This window comes from Pyrgilauda ruficollis, unplaced genomic scaffold, assembly GCF_017590135.1.
Source record: "Pyrgilauda ruficollis isolate IOZ18807 unplaced genomic scaffold, ASM1759013v1 scaffold95, whole genome shotgun sequence".
Classification (NCBI taxonomy): Eukaryota; Metazoa; Chordata; class Aves; order Passeriformes; family Passeridae; genus Pyrgilauda; species Pyrgilauda ruficollis.
In genome coordinates, this window is record NW_024531599.1 from 249,067 (window position 1) to 266,614 (window position 17,548).

The following is a 17,548-nucleotide window of genomic DNA, read 5'->3' on the forward strand; positions in this document are numbered from 1 at the left end:
GCTGAAAGGTCCCTGAGTGAGGAGCTGTATGTGCAAAAGGAAAACTGTTTTGTCAGGCTGTGGGACAGCTGCAGGCTTTCCTCTTTTTTGAAGAGAATTTTATCTGTTTTAAACCTTATTGTGATTGCCTTTCTCTCTTAGGCACCTCCCTGGGCATACATTGCTTGTGCTTGTGGCCTTTTCATCTACCAGTCCCTGGATGCTATAGATGGAAAACAAGCAAGAAGGACAAACAGCAGCACTCCGTTAGGAGAGCTTTTTGATCATGGCTGTGATTCATTGTCCACAGGTATTGTTGTCATTTTTAATTGAAGTAGGAGGATTAAATTACTGTGTTTCAGGGATCAAATCTGCAGTACAATAAAAAAGCTTCTTTACTGAGGAAAGGACAACTGATAATGTTGAATGTATCAATTTCAACCAAGAAAGTCACCTTTCTTTCCATAGAACAGTGCTCTGGATCAGCTGAATGTCTTCTCTTGTATCACATTGAAAAAAAAAAAAAACTAAGCATGTGACTAATTCAACCTGAGCCAGCACTTCTCTATGATGTTTTAGCAGAGTCTTGGTTCTAACATATTTTCTGTAAGAAATTGTCATAATACTCTGCTATATTATTTCATATTGACTTGATACAGAGTGGTACCAAGACAGGTCTAAGCCTAAGCAGTGGGACTCCTCTACAAGTCAGAGTTTAAGATTCAAATTGTCTAGGTCAGTTCCTGGGTGTGGAGTTCATTGAGCCAGCCTGAAGTTTAACCCCATTGCAAAAAAATTGTAAAATCATAGAATATCTTGAGTTGGAAGGGTCCCACAAGATTGAGTCCAACTCCTGCTCGGGTGTTTTGGATTCCTTAAATTCTAAAGGTTTTAGGCTTTAAATTTTATGAATTCTTTATCAGAGTTGTATATGGAAAGGGTGGACGGGAAAGCTTAGATATGTTACTCATCCTGAGTGTAGACCTTCGATTTTCTTGATGCCATCAGAAAAAGTCAGAAGACAGGGAAAAATGTCTGGCAAATGCAGGAGAAAACCCCAAAACTTGCTGCAGGCTGCATCTGCAGAAATTACTCAAGTCCCTTAATGACATCAGGCATCGCAGGGAATAAAAATGTAGGAGACTTAGAAACCCTTAATATTGATGGCTTCTAATAACTTATATGGATTGAAATCTGTGTTGTGCAGCCTGTGTATTTTTAAGTGGAAGCGTTAATCTCTTATGTCTGTGAAATAACCATGGCAGGATAACCTTCCCACTGTCCCTCCTCTGGGCCCTGTTGTTAGCTTTGCTTCTGGTGAGGATGCTTGCACACATCCACCCTTTTCACTCTGTGACTGATTTTCTCCTGCAGTCTTTGTGGTTTTGGGAACTTGTATTGCTGTGCAGCTGGGCACCAACCCTGACTGGATGTTCTTTTGTTGTTTTGCTGGGACATTCATGTTTTACTGCGCACACTGGCAGACGTACGTCTCGGGGACGCTGCGCTTTGGCATGTAAGTACCTGGCTGAGAAAAAGGGAAAGGCACCCTGTTCTCCTGAATTGCACCTTGTGTGGCCATAGTGCAGTGCCTCAGAGCAGTAGCAAATTGTTTTTATCCATAGTGACACGCTTAGAGCTTCTGGCAGGTGTTGGATCTGTAATTAGTAGTGAATGTCCCTTAGCCTGTGTTAGGAGTGGTAAAAATATAATTCTGGCCTGTTAGTTAATTAGAGCTTTTGTTGTGATATAAAGCTAAATAAGTAATGGAAAGTACCTGCTGTTTTATCTTAAGACTGAAATGCTTTGGTCAGATGGTGGCAGTCTGGCTTTAGCATTCGTTAAACTCTGTCTTGATACTGCTTGATTGTGATGTGCAGTTATTTGTTAATATTGACCATAACCCTTAAAATATACTGTATTAATTGCTGTTGTGACTCCAATTTAAAGTTCGGAATCCCTTTTGGTTAATGCAGATCATGGTTCTGTCAATAAATTGAATCAAAATTGCAATGCCAAGAAGGTCAGGATCAGAAATCCTGTTTCCTGCTGTATGAGGCTGGGTGGGAGGTGCAAGGCAGGGGCTTGGTGAGCTGTGGGATTCTCTAACCTTAATGAGGAAATAAATGTATTCTATGTTGAGAAGTTATTCGGTGTTTGCATTCCAGAGTAAACAAACACGCTTCAAATAAATGCACTGGAGAATTTTTTTTTTTCCATCTGGAAACTGAAATTTGCCTTTAGTTTGTGGGATTTTGAAACAATTCTAGAACAACTACATACAGATGTCTAAGGGACTGTTATTTATGATCTATAATTACTAGTCTGTAGGTACCCAGATACTGCTAAAACAGTACAACTCTGGGTCTCTTATATATGACAGCTTTTATTGACAGGATACTGTTTCAATAATGCAGATGCTCTTGATAAACTTCTGTGGTTTTGCTCAAAAATTTAAGACATTGGACCAGTTTTAAATGTCTGTTAGAGGAAGAAAAGAAAATCTAGACTTCTGTTCCAACTCTGACTACAGTAAAGCATATTGACTGAAACATCCCATTCTGGTACTTAAATCTTTAAAATAAGACATGTGGCTCAAATAGTTTCCTGTTTTAGAAGTCTCACTTTCATGTTGTACCAGAAGTCTGAATGCTTTTAGCTCCCTTCAAACTTTACAGGGCCCTGATAATCAAAGATTTCTGTCTATTGATCAAAGAACACAAAAGCCTGACCTTGACATGTGCTTGACTTTACAGACAGAAGTACCAACCTCCCCAAACTGCTGCTGTGCTGCAGAGAAGTGTTTGGGTCAGTGCTGGTGTTGACTGGGGCATTCCTTTGTGAGAGTCTGTATTTTGGAGGCATTTTTCAGCAAATTTGATTTTTGTGCCTGGCCTTATAATAGTGTAAGAATGTGGTGACCATTAATATGTAGCTAATTCAGACAAGGCAATAAGCACCTAAATGTGTGTATCATTAATTTAGGTAACACAGCACTGTGTAGTAAACATATTTGTTCCTTCTTTTGCCCTCTGTCACAAGGTTAATAGACTGTCATAAGCTGATGTTCATTTTAATGCATAAACCACGAGACTATTTATCCAGTTAACAGATTCTCACTGTTTGACACTTTTTTAATGAAGCTTTTGTTTCACTAACCTAAAACTGAAAAAAGGTATTTTGTCAACCCTTTCAGATTCACTGCAATGCACAGACTTAGGTATCCTTAATCCTGAATAAGTGGGATCAGAGACAGATGTTGAAAGGAGCCAGCAGGAGCACAGGAGCTTTTTCCTGTCTGTATCCCATGTTGTGACTCTCAAAAATCCTCAGAGAGAGGGTGTAGTAGTGATGTTTTAGGGAATGTGACGGTGGTTTTGGCTTGCCTTAATTCAGAAGCAGCAGGAAAGGGTAGACAGCTGGTTATCAGTTACTGTATTTGTGACATGTCCAAGAAATTGTATTTCAGTACTGAGAGAACTCAATAATGAAATGGCTTGGAGAAGAGCAGAGGGTGCTATAGGGAGAGATTGTATTTCTTTCCTTCCACACAGGCCTAAAATGTTGAGTTGTAGAATCAGCCTGTGTTGCTGGAAAAGTCCATTTTAAAAAAAACCAGGGAAATCAGTTTGTCAAAGAAAGTGTGCGCTTGTGGAACAGTATGTGGTTTGTGTATGAGGAAGGGACTGCAGCTCCAGGAGCAGCTGAGGGAGCTGGGAGGGCTCAGCCTGGTGAAAAGGAGGCTCAGGGGGAACCTTCTGGCTCTGCACAACTCCTGACAGGAGGGGGCAGCCTGGACGGGGTCAGGCTCTGCTCCCCGGGAATAAAGGACAGGGCAAGAGGAAACAGCCTCAAGTTGCACCAGGGAAGGGTCATGTTGGACATCAGGAGGAATTTCTTCCTAGGAAGGGGTGGTCAGGCACTGGAAGGGGCTGCCTAGGGAGGTCTGGAGTCCCCATCCCTGCCCAAGGAACAACTGGAAGTAGCGCTTAGGACTGGTGACAAGGTGGGGATCAGTCAGGCTGGGCTTGTTGATCCTGGAGGGCTTTTCCAACCTTAACAATTCCATGATTCATTCTGGTGTTACTGCACCAACCTTGGCAAGGCCCTGAAGCTGTGCAGGGCCTGTCAGATTGCAGGGCAGGATCAGTTTGCAAGATTCCTACAGATGCTGCAAGTGGAAGAGGAAAACTTTGTTCAGTTGTGCACAATTACTGAATCCATCAGCTGTGTATGTTCTTTGTCTTCTCCCTGACAGCTGTGGGGGTGTCCCTGTGCTACTCCGGGATTTAGAATAATCAGTTGAGTCAAGAAAGTTCTGTGATCTGTCTCCATCTTCAAATGATCACATAATTCCATTAGATCCTGGCAATCACTGCACTCTTCAAAAAGCAGTTGGTGTTGATTGAACAGCTCAAATAGCTAGAGGTCAGTATTGCTTAAAAATTCCCCAGGAGGTAGCAGGAAGTGTCTCAAGGCAAGTGGGGCAAGCTCTAGGAAAGTCACTGTAACAATATCAGCAGTGCAAAGGCAGCAGGGAACAGCAGGGATAGAGTTAGATGCAGAAGTTTTACTTAAAACACCTGACCTGGGAATGATCTTATGGAAGATCAGGAATACTCAGCATATTTGAAAAAAAGAAAGGTGATATTGAATAGCAGAGAGACACTTAGTATTGAAGCAGCCCAAATAATGACTTGGTTCTCCTGACCTGGTTTCCAGCACAGGAACTGGTTTGTCTGGGTTGTGGATTTGCTGTGCTGCAGCACAGGATGAGCTGAGTCATGTTTTGGGGCAGTTGTGCTGTCACTGGGGCACCTCTGCTTTGGAAACAGAGAATTTTTTCCTGCATATCCCAAAAATCAAACTGGCAGGCTGCGATGGACTTCCATGTGTCCTTGTGGAAGCAGATGTGAGGTACTTCATGAACATGCTGTGGAAAACGGATCATTAGGGAGTACGGTGCACAAATCCTGAAAGGATTTTCCTGATGTTATCTGGAGCCCAGGTGTGATCACCTGGTTCTTCCCCAATCCAGGGTTATCCTACTTGGATTCAGTAGTGGTCCTGGTCCCTGCAGGAAGTGCAGGAGGAGAAGCACGTGTGTGGAGGCTCAGGATGTTCCAGCTGCTCAAGGTCAGAGCACAGCCTGACTGCAGGGGCTGTCCCACATGCAGGGGCTATCTGTCCCTGTCAGAGCTGGATTCTGCAGCACAGCTCAGAATCACAGAACCATGGAATTGGTTTGAGTGGGAAAGGACATTAAACTCATCCAGTTCTACCCCCTGCTATGAGCAGGGACACTTTCCACTATCCCAGATTGCTCTAAGCCCTGTTCAATCTGGCCTTGGACACTTCCAGAGATGGGACAGCCGCAGCTTCTCTGGGCAACCTGTGCCAGGGCCTCACCACCCTCGCAGGGAAGAATTTCTTCTCAATATCCCATCTAACCCTGCCCTTTGGCAGTGGGAAGTCATTCCCCCTTGTCCAACCTGGGTGTTCTCTTGAGAGACACAAACTGCTCAGGTAAAGTACTGGTGCATTTGTTCATGATGGAAGTGCTGGAGGTGCTGAATCATGTTGAAAAAACCCAGTGGGCACTGAATGCTCAAGGGTCCATCCAGAGACATGAGGGGGCTGTTGTACCATGGTCTCCAGCATTTCTCCTACAAGTTACTGCATTATCTGGTTTATTACAACCTTTTTTAGTGAAAATACCATAAGTTGGTGATGGTAGGCATTATAGCTGTGTATGTATGTATGTAAATATGGACACAGTGAGATGGAAATTAGTTTTCAAGGAGACTTCACAAAGGAATATCATAAATAGGAGAGGAAGAATCAGTTTTTACCACCTTTCATAGAACTGAAAAGTTAAAAATGGTTACACTGCCATTTGAATAATAATCCCCAGAGAAAGCAAAATAATTCAGGCTGCTGAACAAAACAGCCTTTCTTGATGAGAGTTGGAGGATTTGGGGAAACATTCCTTTTCAGTGACTCTGGAGCAGCCATCCAGGCCCAAGAGCCTGTGGGATAATAGGTTGGTTCACCTGAGTCCTATCACCACTGCTGCCACTAAGGTCCAAAGAAGAGGTGAGGAAATGGGGGATTTCAGAAAGCTAAGCCAACCTGTTTCTTCAGCCTCAGCAGAGGAGGAGTTGATGTTCTATCTTGCATAGACAACACACACCAAATACTGAAATACAGGGATGGAAACCTTCCAAGTCAGACTTTAGCACATTGAGTTCTTGCTCCTGAGAACAGCCTCAGGATCTCCACTCTGAGATAAGGCAATCATTCCCATGATTGTAGAGCTTAAAACTTTCCAACGCTTCTTGGAGAGCATTTACACCAAGGATATTTACAGAGAGAGTCTGAGGCTAAGTAGAGCCACTGTTGATGTCAGCAGGTGTTGGGTTCTCTGTTCTTGCAAGCAGGATGTGTTGAAGTGTCTTTGTGGTGGGTGTGAAGTTTGGTAACCTGCACCTCCTGCTCCCTCAGTCACACTGGCAGCGTCACAGAAACCCGTGCAGCTGATGAGGGCTCGTGGAGAAGGTGGGGGGTGGTTTCCACATCCTCCTCCTCTTCCCTCCCACAAGTCCTTCCAACAGCATTTTCAGATGCAATCCCATTGGTCATGTGTGGAGATGCTGCTCCTTGTTGTTCTGATAAATCCTTGGAGTTCTCACTGTTCTGTGAACATAACAAACATATGGCTATTGCCTGACCTGTGCAACTTCTGTGTATCTCTGTGAGCAGCAGAAGGAAAAATTTACATACTGGATGAGTATAATAACAAGGAAGGGGGCTTATTTTTTATTATTTTCCCCCTAATTTTTAATATTATTTTTCCCTTAACATGAATTTCCTGGTGCTGGAAATAATTCTAATTCTTGTTCTCATTTTTTCTGTACAGTTTGCTTTATTCACACTATTGTATTTCATAGCATCGAAGTGAAACTGCTGGATTGGAATGAGTTAGGATAAAACTCGAATCAACAAAGTGTTTGCACTTTTAGCATGTGACTCTCAGTCTTTCTTTCTCTTGTGTTCTGATGTTGAACATTCTTTTCTTGCTGCTGTGGTTCCCTTAAGAAAACAGTCCTTTGTCTCCTGCTCAGATTCCCAGTTCATTGCTCAGCCTTAGTAATCCCACTTGCACACTCAGTAGATATGGACAAGACAGATGGAAGAATCATCATTTTCCAGACCAGAGCATTAACTGGTAGATGGATCCCTGTAAGTTTTCCAGCTCCATAACTTCTGTTTTCTGTTGAGGCAGGAGTGTTTTTCTTGTCTGCTGTGATTTGGGACTTTTTCATGGAGTTTTATGTGTTGGGAGGAGAAGAGGAGGATGGTGCATAAGCCTCCGCTGTAGTTTCACACAGCCTTAAAAAGCTGTATTAGATGAACTGTGTTGCTAGTGATTGACTTGATTTCAGGGCCATCTCCAGTGTAAGTGTCTGTTTCCTGTTTTCTCAGGGCATCTCTCTATTTGAATTCAGTTTGGGTTCCCTGTTAGCACAAGGAAGGGACTGACTGCAGCTGTCTCTGAGCCCTGAGCCAGTGGTGGCTCTTGAATTGTCTAATGATTTGCTTAGTCAAACATGGCCTTTTAAGAATTGCCCACGGAATACACTCAATAAATTAGCACTGACAAGGGAATATTCTGGATGCAGGACTAATCCCCTGTGTGTTAATTGGCTTCAGACTCAGGAGCCTGACAGGGTTCCCAGCAGAGCAGGCACAGGGATTGTCAGTGCCAGCATCTCTGTGGAGTGAAGCACATGCCAAGGTCAATGCCCCTTCTTAAACTTCCCAGATGATGTTTAAAAGGTGGATCCGTGTCTGAATTACAAATATCACCTAAAATAACATAGGAAAAAATGAATAGAAACTGCAGCTGTTGTGAAGCACCAAAGTAGCTGTGGGGTTTGGGCATGGGGCTTTCTCTTGTTGTAGTCCCTAAAATACCAGCTATTGCCTCTCCCAGCTATTTACTGTATTATGTGCTGTGCTAATTAAACTGAAAATGCTTATCAGGCTGAACTTCAGCGGCCCCTCTCCTCAGGCCTGGTGTCTGCATATCATCACTGCACCTGAGCCCTGCAGTGGGGCCACAGTGACCTTTCTGTGCTGCCCATTTTAAATCCCTTGGCATGGTGGGTGTCTGTTCCAGCACACTCTGATAAGCACAGCCATAAACAGGAGCTGTAGTCTGACTGACCCTGCTGCTGAGTTATTTTCTTTTTAAACTAGATGGTTTGATTTTTTTAAATTTGATCCCATTTAAAAATCTTTTGTTAGGCTGAAATGCAGATTTATGGCACTGTATTAGGAGAAAGGGTGGGTTCTGTGGCTCTGTTGGCTCTGGTATATTTTTTCATCTCTTTCTGTCAGGGGTGAGAAATAAATAGATACAGAATGGAGTGATTACCCCTGAGCAGGGGTCCAGAGCTCACTTCTTGGAGCATTATTTGCCAAAAAGCTGCATGAGAAGGGAGATGAAACTTCTTCCTTTCCCTCAGAGGTGTCAAACTGAAATACAGTCTGCATTTCTGTTCCACTGAAACATGCAGGAGCATCTTCAGCTAAAGAATTCATATATTCAGTGTTGTTTGCAGACACAAGCATGAGGTTGGGAGATGAGAGTCCTGGATTGTGCTTGTTTATGGGTTTTCACCATGACTCAGAGCAAGGAATTGCATTTATTCCCTCATGCACACACCGAATGATTGTTTTTTCTCATGTGTTGGAGTGATACGGTAAAACTGTAAATTGCAGAAGTTCTGAATGAAGATTTAAATGTGTAAAATACTATGTGGGTTAGAATGGTTTTGTTAATTCCTTAGTACTCCTGGGTTTTGTGGTTGTTAATCCCTACCCTGAATCGCCCTTTGAATCATCCCGACCCTGGATTTATCCTTTAGCCTGACTGAAGATGTTTAATGGTTCCCCTTCAGAGGAGTGCTCAGGACAGTGTTCTGAACTGTTTCTCTCCCTCACATGTAGATTTGATGTGACAGAGTCCATGCTCTGCACAGTAGCCATCCAGCTCCTCACGGGAACGCTGGGGCCCTCGTTCTGGAACTACACGGTAAAGCCTTTGCTTGGCAGCGCCATGGACTGCGCAGGGCAGCACCTTTGTCATGCACTGCTCTGTGGAAAGCAGCTTCTTTTTCGTATTTGACACAAGGTGTTTTCATATTTAACACAAGGAGGAAAAATATTTGAATGAGTAGGAAAAATTTGATTTAACTGGAAACAAATTTTTTGAAAGCATCTCATTTTATTTGAAACCAAAGCAAAACCTGCCTGTTCAACAAAAGTTTAAATCAAGCTTTTCTTTTTATCACAGTTTTGGCTTCACCTAAAAGCCAAGCGGGGCTGTGGAATCGTCTCTAAGTATGGGTGTAGAATAATGTTGTTGGAACTACTTTTTTAAAAAGCTTCTTTTGTTGCTACCATTTCAATACCTTTCCACCAAAAAAAGGAGAATTTCTTGGCTCTTTCAGGGAGCTGTGTCTTGTGTAATAACTTAAAAAGTCTGGTTAAAAATGTTTGGTTTAAGCTGTGCTGCTTGATCCCTGTGCTTGTAGCTTCATGAAGAAATAACTTCCTTTCCAGCTTGTCTTTATTTTTAAAATACTTTTCCATATGTCTGTACTAAATAAGTCCTTCTCCCCTCTAGTTTGCTTGCCTTAAAAAGGACTTTCTCTTCCTTATTTCACCTCTTTGTTTTTTTTTTTTTTTTTTTTTTTTTTTTTTTTTTTTTTTTTTTTTTTTCTGATACATTGTATGTGGGTAGGGTTCCCTCCCAATAAAATGTTATCATTAAAAGTGAATGAATTGGATTCCTTGAAATATATCATAGATTATGATTATTGTTGATGAATTTTTAGCCTGGACTTTTCCTTGAAATATTTCAGGATATAAGAACAGCTTTTTGATCTCTTTCTTAGAACTGCATCAGATGTTAAAGAAAAGTGAGATTATTTTTTTGATGATTGGTTTGCATAGCCTTTGTTAAACCTGTGTTGATGCTAATTATTTTCAAATAGTTCTTTTGTTTTTTCATGCAGCAGCTCAGCAAAATCTCTGCTTTCAGGAGGTTATTTAAGAAGATGAGTTACTGGCTCTGCTTTAGATGCAGCACCATCAGCAATCTGGTAAATCCTGACGTGTCTCCAGCTGACCTCGGGAGCTGGGTGGCTCTAAAGGGAGTCAGGTGACATGAGTGACTTAATTTTTAAAATAATTTGTTCATAATCTATGAAAGGCTGGAAATAGTGTCAGGAAATAGTAATTTAGCAAGCAGTAATGCAAAGGAAGGAAGAGCTTAAATCAAGATTTTAGCCTGTAATATCAGCTGACCAAGGAGTCACTTAGGGCGGAAAAAATGATAAAATCACATAGTTCTGAAACACTCAGAGTTCTGAAATCATTCCCTGGTGTGATGGTTGTGGGGTGGAAATAACTCAAATTGGGTGATGAAAGGAAATTGTTTGAACTGGAGTAGGACAATTTGCCATGGGGTGGAAGAGAGAGGAAGGGCAGGTGCAGAGGACCTGGAGCTGCTGAAGATGTCCAGCTGCAGCCCCCCCAGCAAAGGAGGCCTTTGCCATTCCAGGAGATACTGGTGATACTGATTCTACAGCCAGCTGGGGAGTAGGGTGTCAGGGGCCAGGTGGGGCATTTTCACAGAATCCCATGATGGTTTGGTTTAGAGAGACCTTAAAGCTCATCCCATCCCACCCCCTGCCACGGGTGGGGGCCACTTCCACTTGCCCATGTTGCTCCAAGCCCTGGTGTCCAGCATGGCCTTGGACACTTCCAGGCATGGGGCAGCCACAGCTTCTCTGGGCAGCCTGGGCCAGAGCCTCACCACCTGCACAAGGAGGAACTTCTTCCCAATGTCTCATCTGTCCCTGCCCTCTGGAACTGGGAAAGCACTTCCCCCTTTTCTTGTCCCTCAGGCTCTGGTAACTGGCTCCTGAGACAGAACCCCAGGTGTTGCCTGTGACAGATCTCCTCACACACTTCTTTTAACCCAGTTTTAGGCACTGAGTTACAGGATAGACTTTTAAATCTATTTAAATTCTTGCATGAGTAATTTCAGATGCCTTCTGGCATCTTTACTTTTAGTCTTAACTCATAGCTAAAGATGCTGCTGCTTCCAAGTGGTTTACTCAGACACACCAAGCATCAATGACATTTACACACTCAGGCAGAACAGATTTTTAGGTCAGTATTGCACATCTCAGATGGGTAAGCTACAGAAAATGTGTATTCATACTCTGGCTGTTTCATGTGACAAACATTTGTACTGAGAAAATATAATAATATAACCTTGTCTTGAAAATTATACAGGAGCTAGGACAGTATGTAGTGAGTAGCTTCAAATTCTTGCAGCACAGCTAAACCTTGTACTTGCTGGGCAGGAAAGTTTTATGTTCACCAAGGAGGGGAAAATGTCTTAAATTGTTAATGAAGTTTACTTATCCCTATAGCCAATGGGAAATTATTTAGAAGAACCTGAAGGCTTAAAAAGTTGAAAATAAAAATATTTTGGGAATCAAAATAGGTTTACTCTGTTATTCCCCACATTCACACTTGAAGTGCCAGAGTTTCAGCTCTGCTTCCCGCTTCTTGCAGTTCTGCAGTGTCACCCAGCAGTTCTTGTACTGATGGAATGTGACTTTGGTTTGGAACATTTTGCCTTGGTGATTTTTCAAAGACCAGAATTGGGCTGTATTAATACAGTTTAGCACAACGATATAGAGGAATTGCAAATAAGGGTCTTGAGGATGGTTCAATCTGGAGACTGCTCAGCATTTTGTAGAAAACAGAATGTTAAAATAATAATTCCTGACAATATTTGGCCACAGAAGTGATTAGAGGGATGGAAACCTTGTATGAGGAAAGGATGGGAGAGCTGGGGATGTTCAACCTGTAAAAGGGAAGATTCCAGGGGGACCTTAGAGCCTATTCTTGTGCCTGAAGAGCTGGAAAGGGACTTTGGACAAGGGATGGATTGCCAGGACAAGGCAGAATGGCTTCCCAGTGCCAGAGAGCAAGGATAGATGGGATAGTGGGGAGGAATTCCTCCCTGTGAGGGTGGTGAGGCTCTGGCCCAGGTTGCCCAGAGAGGTTGTGGCTGCTCCATCCCTTAAGTCTGAGGCCAGGTTGGACAGAGCTTGGAGCACCTGGGATGCTGTGGAAGGTGTCCCTGCCCATGGCAGGGGGTGGAATGGGATGAGCTTTGAGGTTCCTTCTAACTCAAACTATGCTGGGGTTCTCTGGATCTCCTCGTGTGGAAAGACTGTACAAGTTTGAAGACAGGCAAATAATCTGCATTTCAGTTTGTCACAACAGGGAAAGGAGGATCAATAGAGGAAAACACTGTAGTGTGTGCAGGGGAGTCCACGGATGGCAGTGTCACCACAGAATTGCAGCTGCCCCTGGAAACTGCAGGAATTCTCCTGTCTTGTGAATTTAGGCAGATAGGGAGTAAGGGTTGAAATGTGCATTTAAAAACTCACAACTTTTATGCTTCTCTGACTTCATTTGAGTTAAATCCTTGGGTGTTCCGGTTTTCAGGCTGTGGTCACCCCCATGTCAGTGCTGACATTGCCTGACGCTGTCCCTGCCTTCTACAGTGCTGCTGGTTATTATTCTTCCCTAGCATCTCTTTGCTGCAGAATCAGTACTTCTCTGCATTATTGTGAGTGTTCTCCCCAACCTTGCCACTGGATGTTCTGTCTGGGCATTTTAGTTTGTCACATATTGAGTCTGGGCTCTTTGCTCTGTTGTCAGCATCAGCTCTTTGTTCTTGTTCTTCGTCTGGATGTTCCTGCCGATCTTAAACCTCAATACAGGGTCTTCTGTTTATTTTATAGAAGATGAAAAAGCCCCTGGTTTATTTGAAGAAGAGATTTTTGGAACTTGATTCTTTGTGTCCACTGGACTTGTACAATAACTTTCCGTCCATCTGTTGTTGTGTGGGAATGTTTTGGGAAAAGGGTTTGTTTTATTTTTTTCATTTTGTGGGGCTTAATGATCTTCCACACAATGCACACAGTGTCAGTGTCTGAGCGCTGCTGACATGACTCAGTTGTCAGGAAGCATCAGGCAGCAAAGCTGTCAGGTTGCGGGGAAGTGTGGCTCCAGTGATGCCTGAAAATAACCCACATAATAAAAATATCCCAGTTCAGAGGCTTTAAGAACCTCTTGCAGAATTCATGCTGCTTGCTCTTCCCATTTGTTTTTTCTTAGGATTTCCACTGTAGTATTTAAATGAGTAAATAAATACAAACACAAGTTGAAAATAGAATCTTTGAACTGGCTGATTCCCTTCTTGCTTTGAAATGGTTTTTTGCTTTCTTACAGCTCTGTGTGTGGTACCTCCTTATATGTAATTAAATGGGATTACAGTAATTAAATGAGGCAGTCTGCAGGAACAAAGGCCTTTCCCTATTTTCTGCTTTTTTCCCCTTATTTTTTTACTGTAATTTGATATATGATCCATTGCTCCAAAATTGTGTTTTCCCTTATGTGTACCATGGGAGAGACACTTGAATATACAATGGAACTTGATGTAGAATAAAATATAGTACTAATGATGTCCTATCTAAGCAGGAACATTATCACCCTGCTTTGTGAATAAATTCCCCATCCACTGAGGCAAGTTGGATGTATTTTCTCTGAAAAAGAAAGGCATTGGTCAGTCTCCCCCTGTAGAAACCTCCCTCATGGGTCCCCCTGATGGGGAGACCCCAAAAAATTCTGTGCTAGGAATGAGAGACGGATGGGACTCTTGGGTTTTTGGTCTTCAGGTTATTGTTTATTTTTTCTCTTATCGGAAGTTCTGTGTGCCATCTACATCTTAGACTTAGCGTACAAAGAGAAGGCACCAAAAGTCACAAGACACACAGATTCGAGGTCTTTTAAAGCTGTTTTGTCTGATTAACTCTTAGAATGTACTTTATTCCTACCTTTCTACCAATAACTAATTATTTTTCTGTCTATGCAAAATCTGCGTTGTGGTTCTTTTTAACCAATCACTCTGTGCTCCCGACACTGTAGAAAATAGAGTAGATGAAGAACAAGAAGGAGATCAGACAATGCCCAAAACCTTCTCTCTTGTCTCCTATCTACCTCCATACTAAAACCACAAAACTCTTAAGGTTTTCACTCTGTGATAAACTTTACTACTATCTATTTCACACACTCATAGATTCCAATTAATCCCGAAGGCTTGGAAGCTTTCTCCATGGGCAAAGGTTAAAAGCAGTGTTCTCCTGAGGAGCAGGACGTTCCAGGACAGACAGAGAAATACTCCCTGTGCCCTGGGTTCCAACATCCCTCCAAGTGGAGCAAGTGCTTTCCTGCCGCCCTGCTTTTGCCTTCCCATTTATTTGGTACTTCCCAGCTCTACCAGAGTTTAAAAGAACTATGGTGACCTAGGCAATTTATGGATTTTTTTGATTGCTAGGTCATTTTACCTGGATACAATGCATAAATTGAAGTTAATCATTTAGGTGTAAGAATGTCTTCTGGATCACCTGATGTGTTAATGTTTTCCAGGCAGTGTGGATATTGCTTTGCTCATGTCTGTATTGACAAAACCATTGTTGCTTTGGTTTATAATGGCATTCTTTCTCTTCTTTTTCATTTTAGGGGCTGTTTAGGACTTTTGTGAAGGCTGGTAGCAATCCACTTGTCTGTCATTCCCATTTATTCCTCCCCTCTCTGGAGCTGCCAAGTCTCACTGGCTCATTGTTGGATTGTGTGGCTTCCAGGGCTGAGCAATGTTGTACTTCCCTGCCCTCTCCTCAGGGCTCCCAGCATTTCCAAGGTCACAAAAAAAACACCAGGAAAGCTGATGCGCTGGGAATTGGGACAGGAATTTCTTTTTTGGTTGGATTGTTTTAGCCAAGCCAGTCTCCTGACCCTGCTGATGGCAGGAGATGGTGCTGGCATGGGAGAGAAAGTGGGGCTGAGCAGGTGTTTTTGGGGGAAGAAAGTGGTCGGATTTTAAGGAACTTGGGATGACTGCTCCAAGTAGCAGCATCATAGATGTATCTGGTTCATGCTGTGGTTGCAGTTATCTTGAATTCAAGTTAAACCCAGAGAGGAACAGTGTGCCCCTTTCACACTTTGTGCTTCCAGATGTTGTTCCCTTTTGTGGTTCAGCTTTGAGGAGCTGCCTGTGGATTTCTGGATTCTTAGATTTCTATCCAGAGGCCACTTGACATCCTGCAAAAAAAATTCACTGAATAATTCCAGTATCAGGCATGTGCTTTACTGATATCAAGCTTATCATTTTAAGTCATCTGACAGTGGTTTCAATGAGCGTGGGATGTTCCCAGGCCTTTTTCCTCCTTGGGATAGGAATTTATGCTTTCTTTAGGTGTTAGTTTGGTGTTTAGTTTCTCTTCAATAGGTCTTAATGCTTTTGTCTTCTCTTTTAAGGAGCCATTTGGTATTAAAAATACAGAATATTAAGGTGGAACTGAAGTTAATACTCGTATTTGTTCTACAGTAGGAGATTCTTACTCTAAGTCAGGGGCAAGTTTTTAGCAAATATGCTTGGCTGCCTGATGCTGTTTCTGTTTGTTGGAAGGGTAGAGCCCTGGGCAGGGGAGTAAATGTTGTGCCATGGCTGTGTAAAGATAAAACTGTTTCCCTAACCTCAATCCAGGCACATGTATTTGTTGGGCTCCCAGTCTTGTGCAAAGGTTTGTCTGGCAGAATAACTTGGGTTTCCATACATGACATTATTTTATTGTGCATAAGATTTCTGCTGCCAAAAAAAACCTGGTTTCCTGTCCAAAGAAAGCTGTAAATTGGAGTTACCTCCGTGACTTATTAGTCACTGTTTCTGTGAACTTTCTAGGTTTCTTTCTGTTCTTTAGGAGATGGACAGAAGTAGTGAAATGGGCTAAAACACATTCCTTCGCTCCTGGAATGGAGCTGCTCCAGTCCTTCTTTGGCTGGACACACTGAGAACACATTTCCATGCTGACTCCAAGGGCTGGGAGGAAGCAATTTGCATTAAATCAGTTGGTTTGTGTATCTCTGCTGAGCATTTTTATTTTTTTTTCTTGCAAGGTGCTTCAGTGGTTCCATTTGTTTGTATCAGGACTGAAAACAGAGATATTTTAGAACATTCTTTCCTCAGTGGAAGTCAGTTTTTTTCCTCAGCTAGTTGTGATTGCCGTGCAGGATTGTTATTGAGTAAATTGAATATAGGAGGGCTCTGAAGGTTATTTCCTGGATGTTCCATCTCCACGTTTGTGTAGTGGAAAGCAAATTGACAAAGCAAAGAATCATGGAATGGGTTGGGGTGGGGAGGACCTTAAAACTCATCTCATTCCAACCCATGCCACGGGGGATGTCTGTCATTGGATTTAGGTACAGCCTTGGAATTATCCCTTGTGCACGTGGCTCTGCTGCTGACTAGACTGGAGATCCTCAAATGAGAGGTTCCACTCCCAAACTGAAACAAAGTCTATGGAGAAACACTGAGCTGATACTAAAATCAATTCCATGGTCTTGTAGGTCATCTAAGGTAGACAGAGGAAAGCCCACCCCATAATGCTTCTTCCCTGTGCAGGTGATATCAGCAGGGTTTTGTCACAGCAAAGCCTGTGTGTGCAGGAAGGGATTTGGAGTCTTTTAGGTAGAACTATCTAATTGGAAATATGGATAAGACAGAAATGTTTCAAACTGACTTGAAGGATTATTTTTGATGTAGCACTTCAGGGCAAGATACTGTTGTGTGGCTATAATATGTAAGTTATATGTAACATACATCTATATGCATATATATAGGTGTATAGAGTGTGTATGCCTATTTATAACATATATAGTGTATATATATCCCATATATATATATCACACCAGCAAGTCCATCCTCTTCATTTCACTTGTATTTTTATATACTCCTATTTCTGACATTCATTTGTAGACCCGTTTCCCCCTCTTTCTACCTCCAAGACTTTTACATGCTCCTTAAAGCTATAAATTCCCTGTTTTCTCCCTTTCTTCCTGCAGCACATCCTGGCTCTGCTGGAACCAGAAGTGGTTTCTCTTCTTGCTGCTACTGCACTATTTCCATTAACCCTTTAGGGATTTGTTTCTTTTCAAAGCTTGATGCTATTCAGAGAATATTCATATTAAGACAGGGTAGGGAATATAATAGGGATTAAAAATAAATTTTTAGAATTTTATTATCTGTACTAAATTCTTTTTTTTGGTGGACAAGGTTGAAACAGAATGTTTATTTCTGCAGCTGCCACTGGGCAGTGACGAGTTCCAATGTTTCTGGTTGATAAAATGGATTTCTGTTATTGCACTGTGAAGTAAAACAAAATAATAGTACAACATTGCTCTTAATTTGAACAATAAAACTAAGTACATTTTTGCCTTCTAAATTATTTGCAAGTTTTTCCTCTTTTCCTCAGCCTTTATACTGTGCATGACAGAGTTGTGCCGCTGAGCTTGCGAATAACTGACTTGAAATTGCTTTGAATAATTTTGCTTTTTTTTTTTGGCTTTTTAT

General features: G+C 42.2%; 1 protein-coding gene across 4 annotated transcripts in view; it reads left to right on the forward strand.

Moving 5' to 3' along the window:
- CEPT1 (choline/ethanolamine phosphotransferase 1) overlaps nt 1-17,548 on the forward strand; it is a 32,292-nt gene that overhangs the window by 5,127 nt on the left and 9,617 nt on the right. For 2 of the 4 annotated variants that reach the window (XM_041489548.1, XM_041489545.1), the window contains 3 exons: nt 142-289; nt 1,354-1,495; nt 8,995-9,079. In XM_041489548.1, the coding sequence (XP_041345482.1) occupies nt 142-289; nt 1,354-1,495; nt 8,995-9,079 (375 nt within the window). The remainder of the gene's footprint in view (nt 1-141; nt 290-1,353; nt 1,496-8,994; nt 9,080-17,548) is intronic. The other 2 variants (XM_041489547.1, XM_041489546.1) reach the window with 1 other exon arrangement.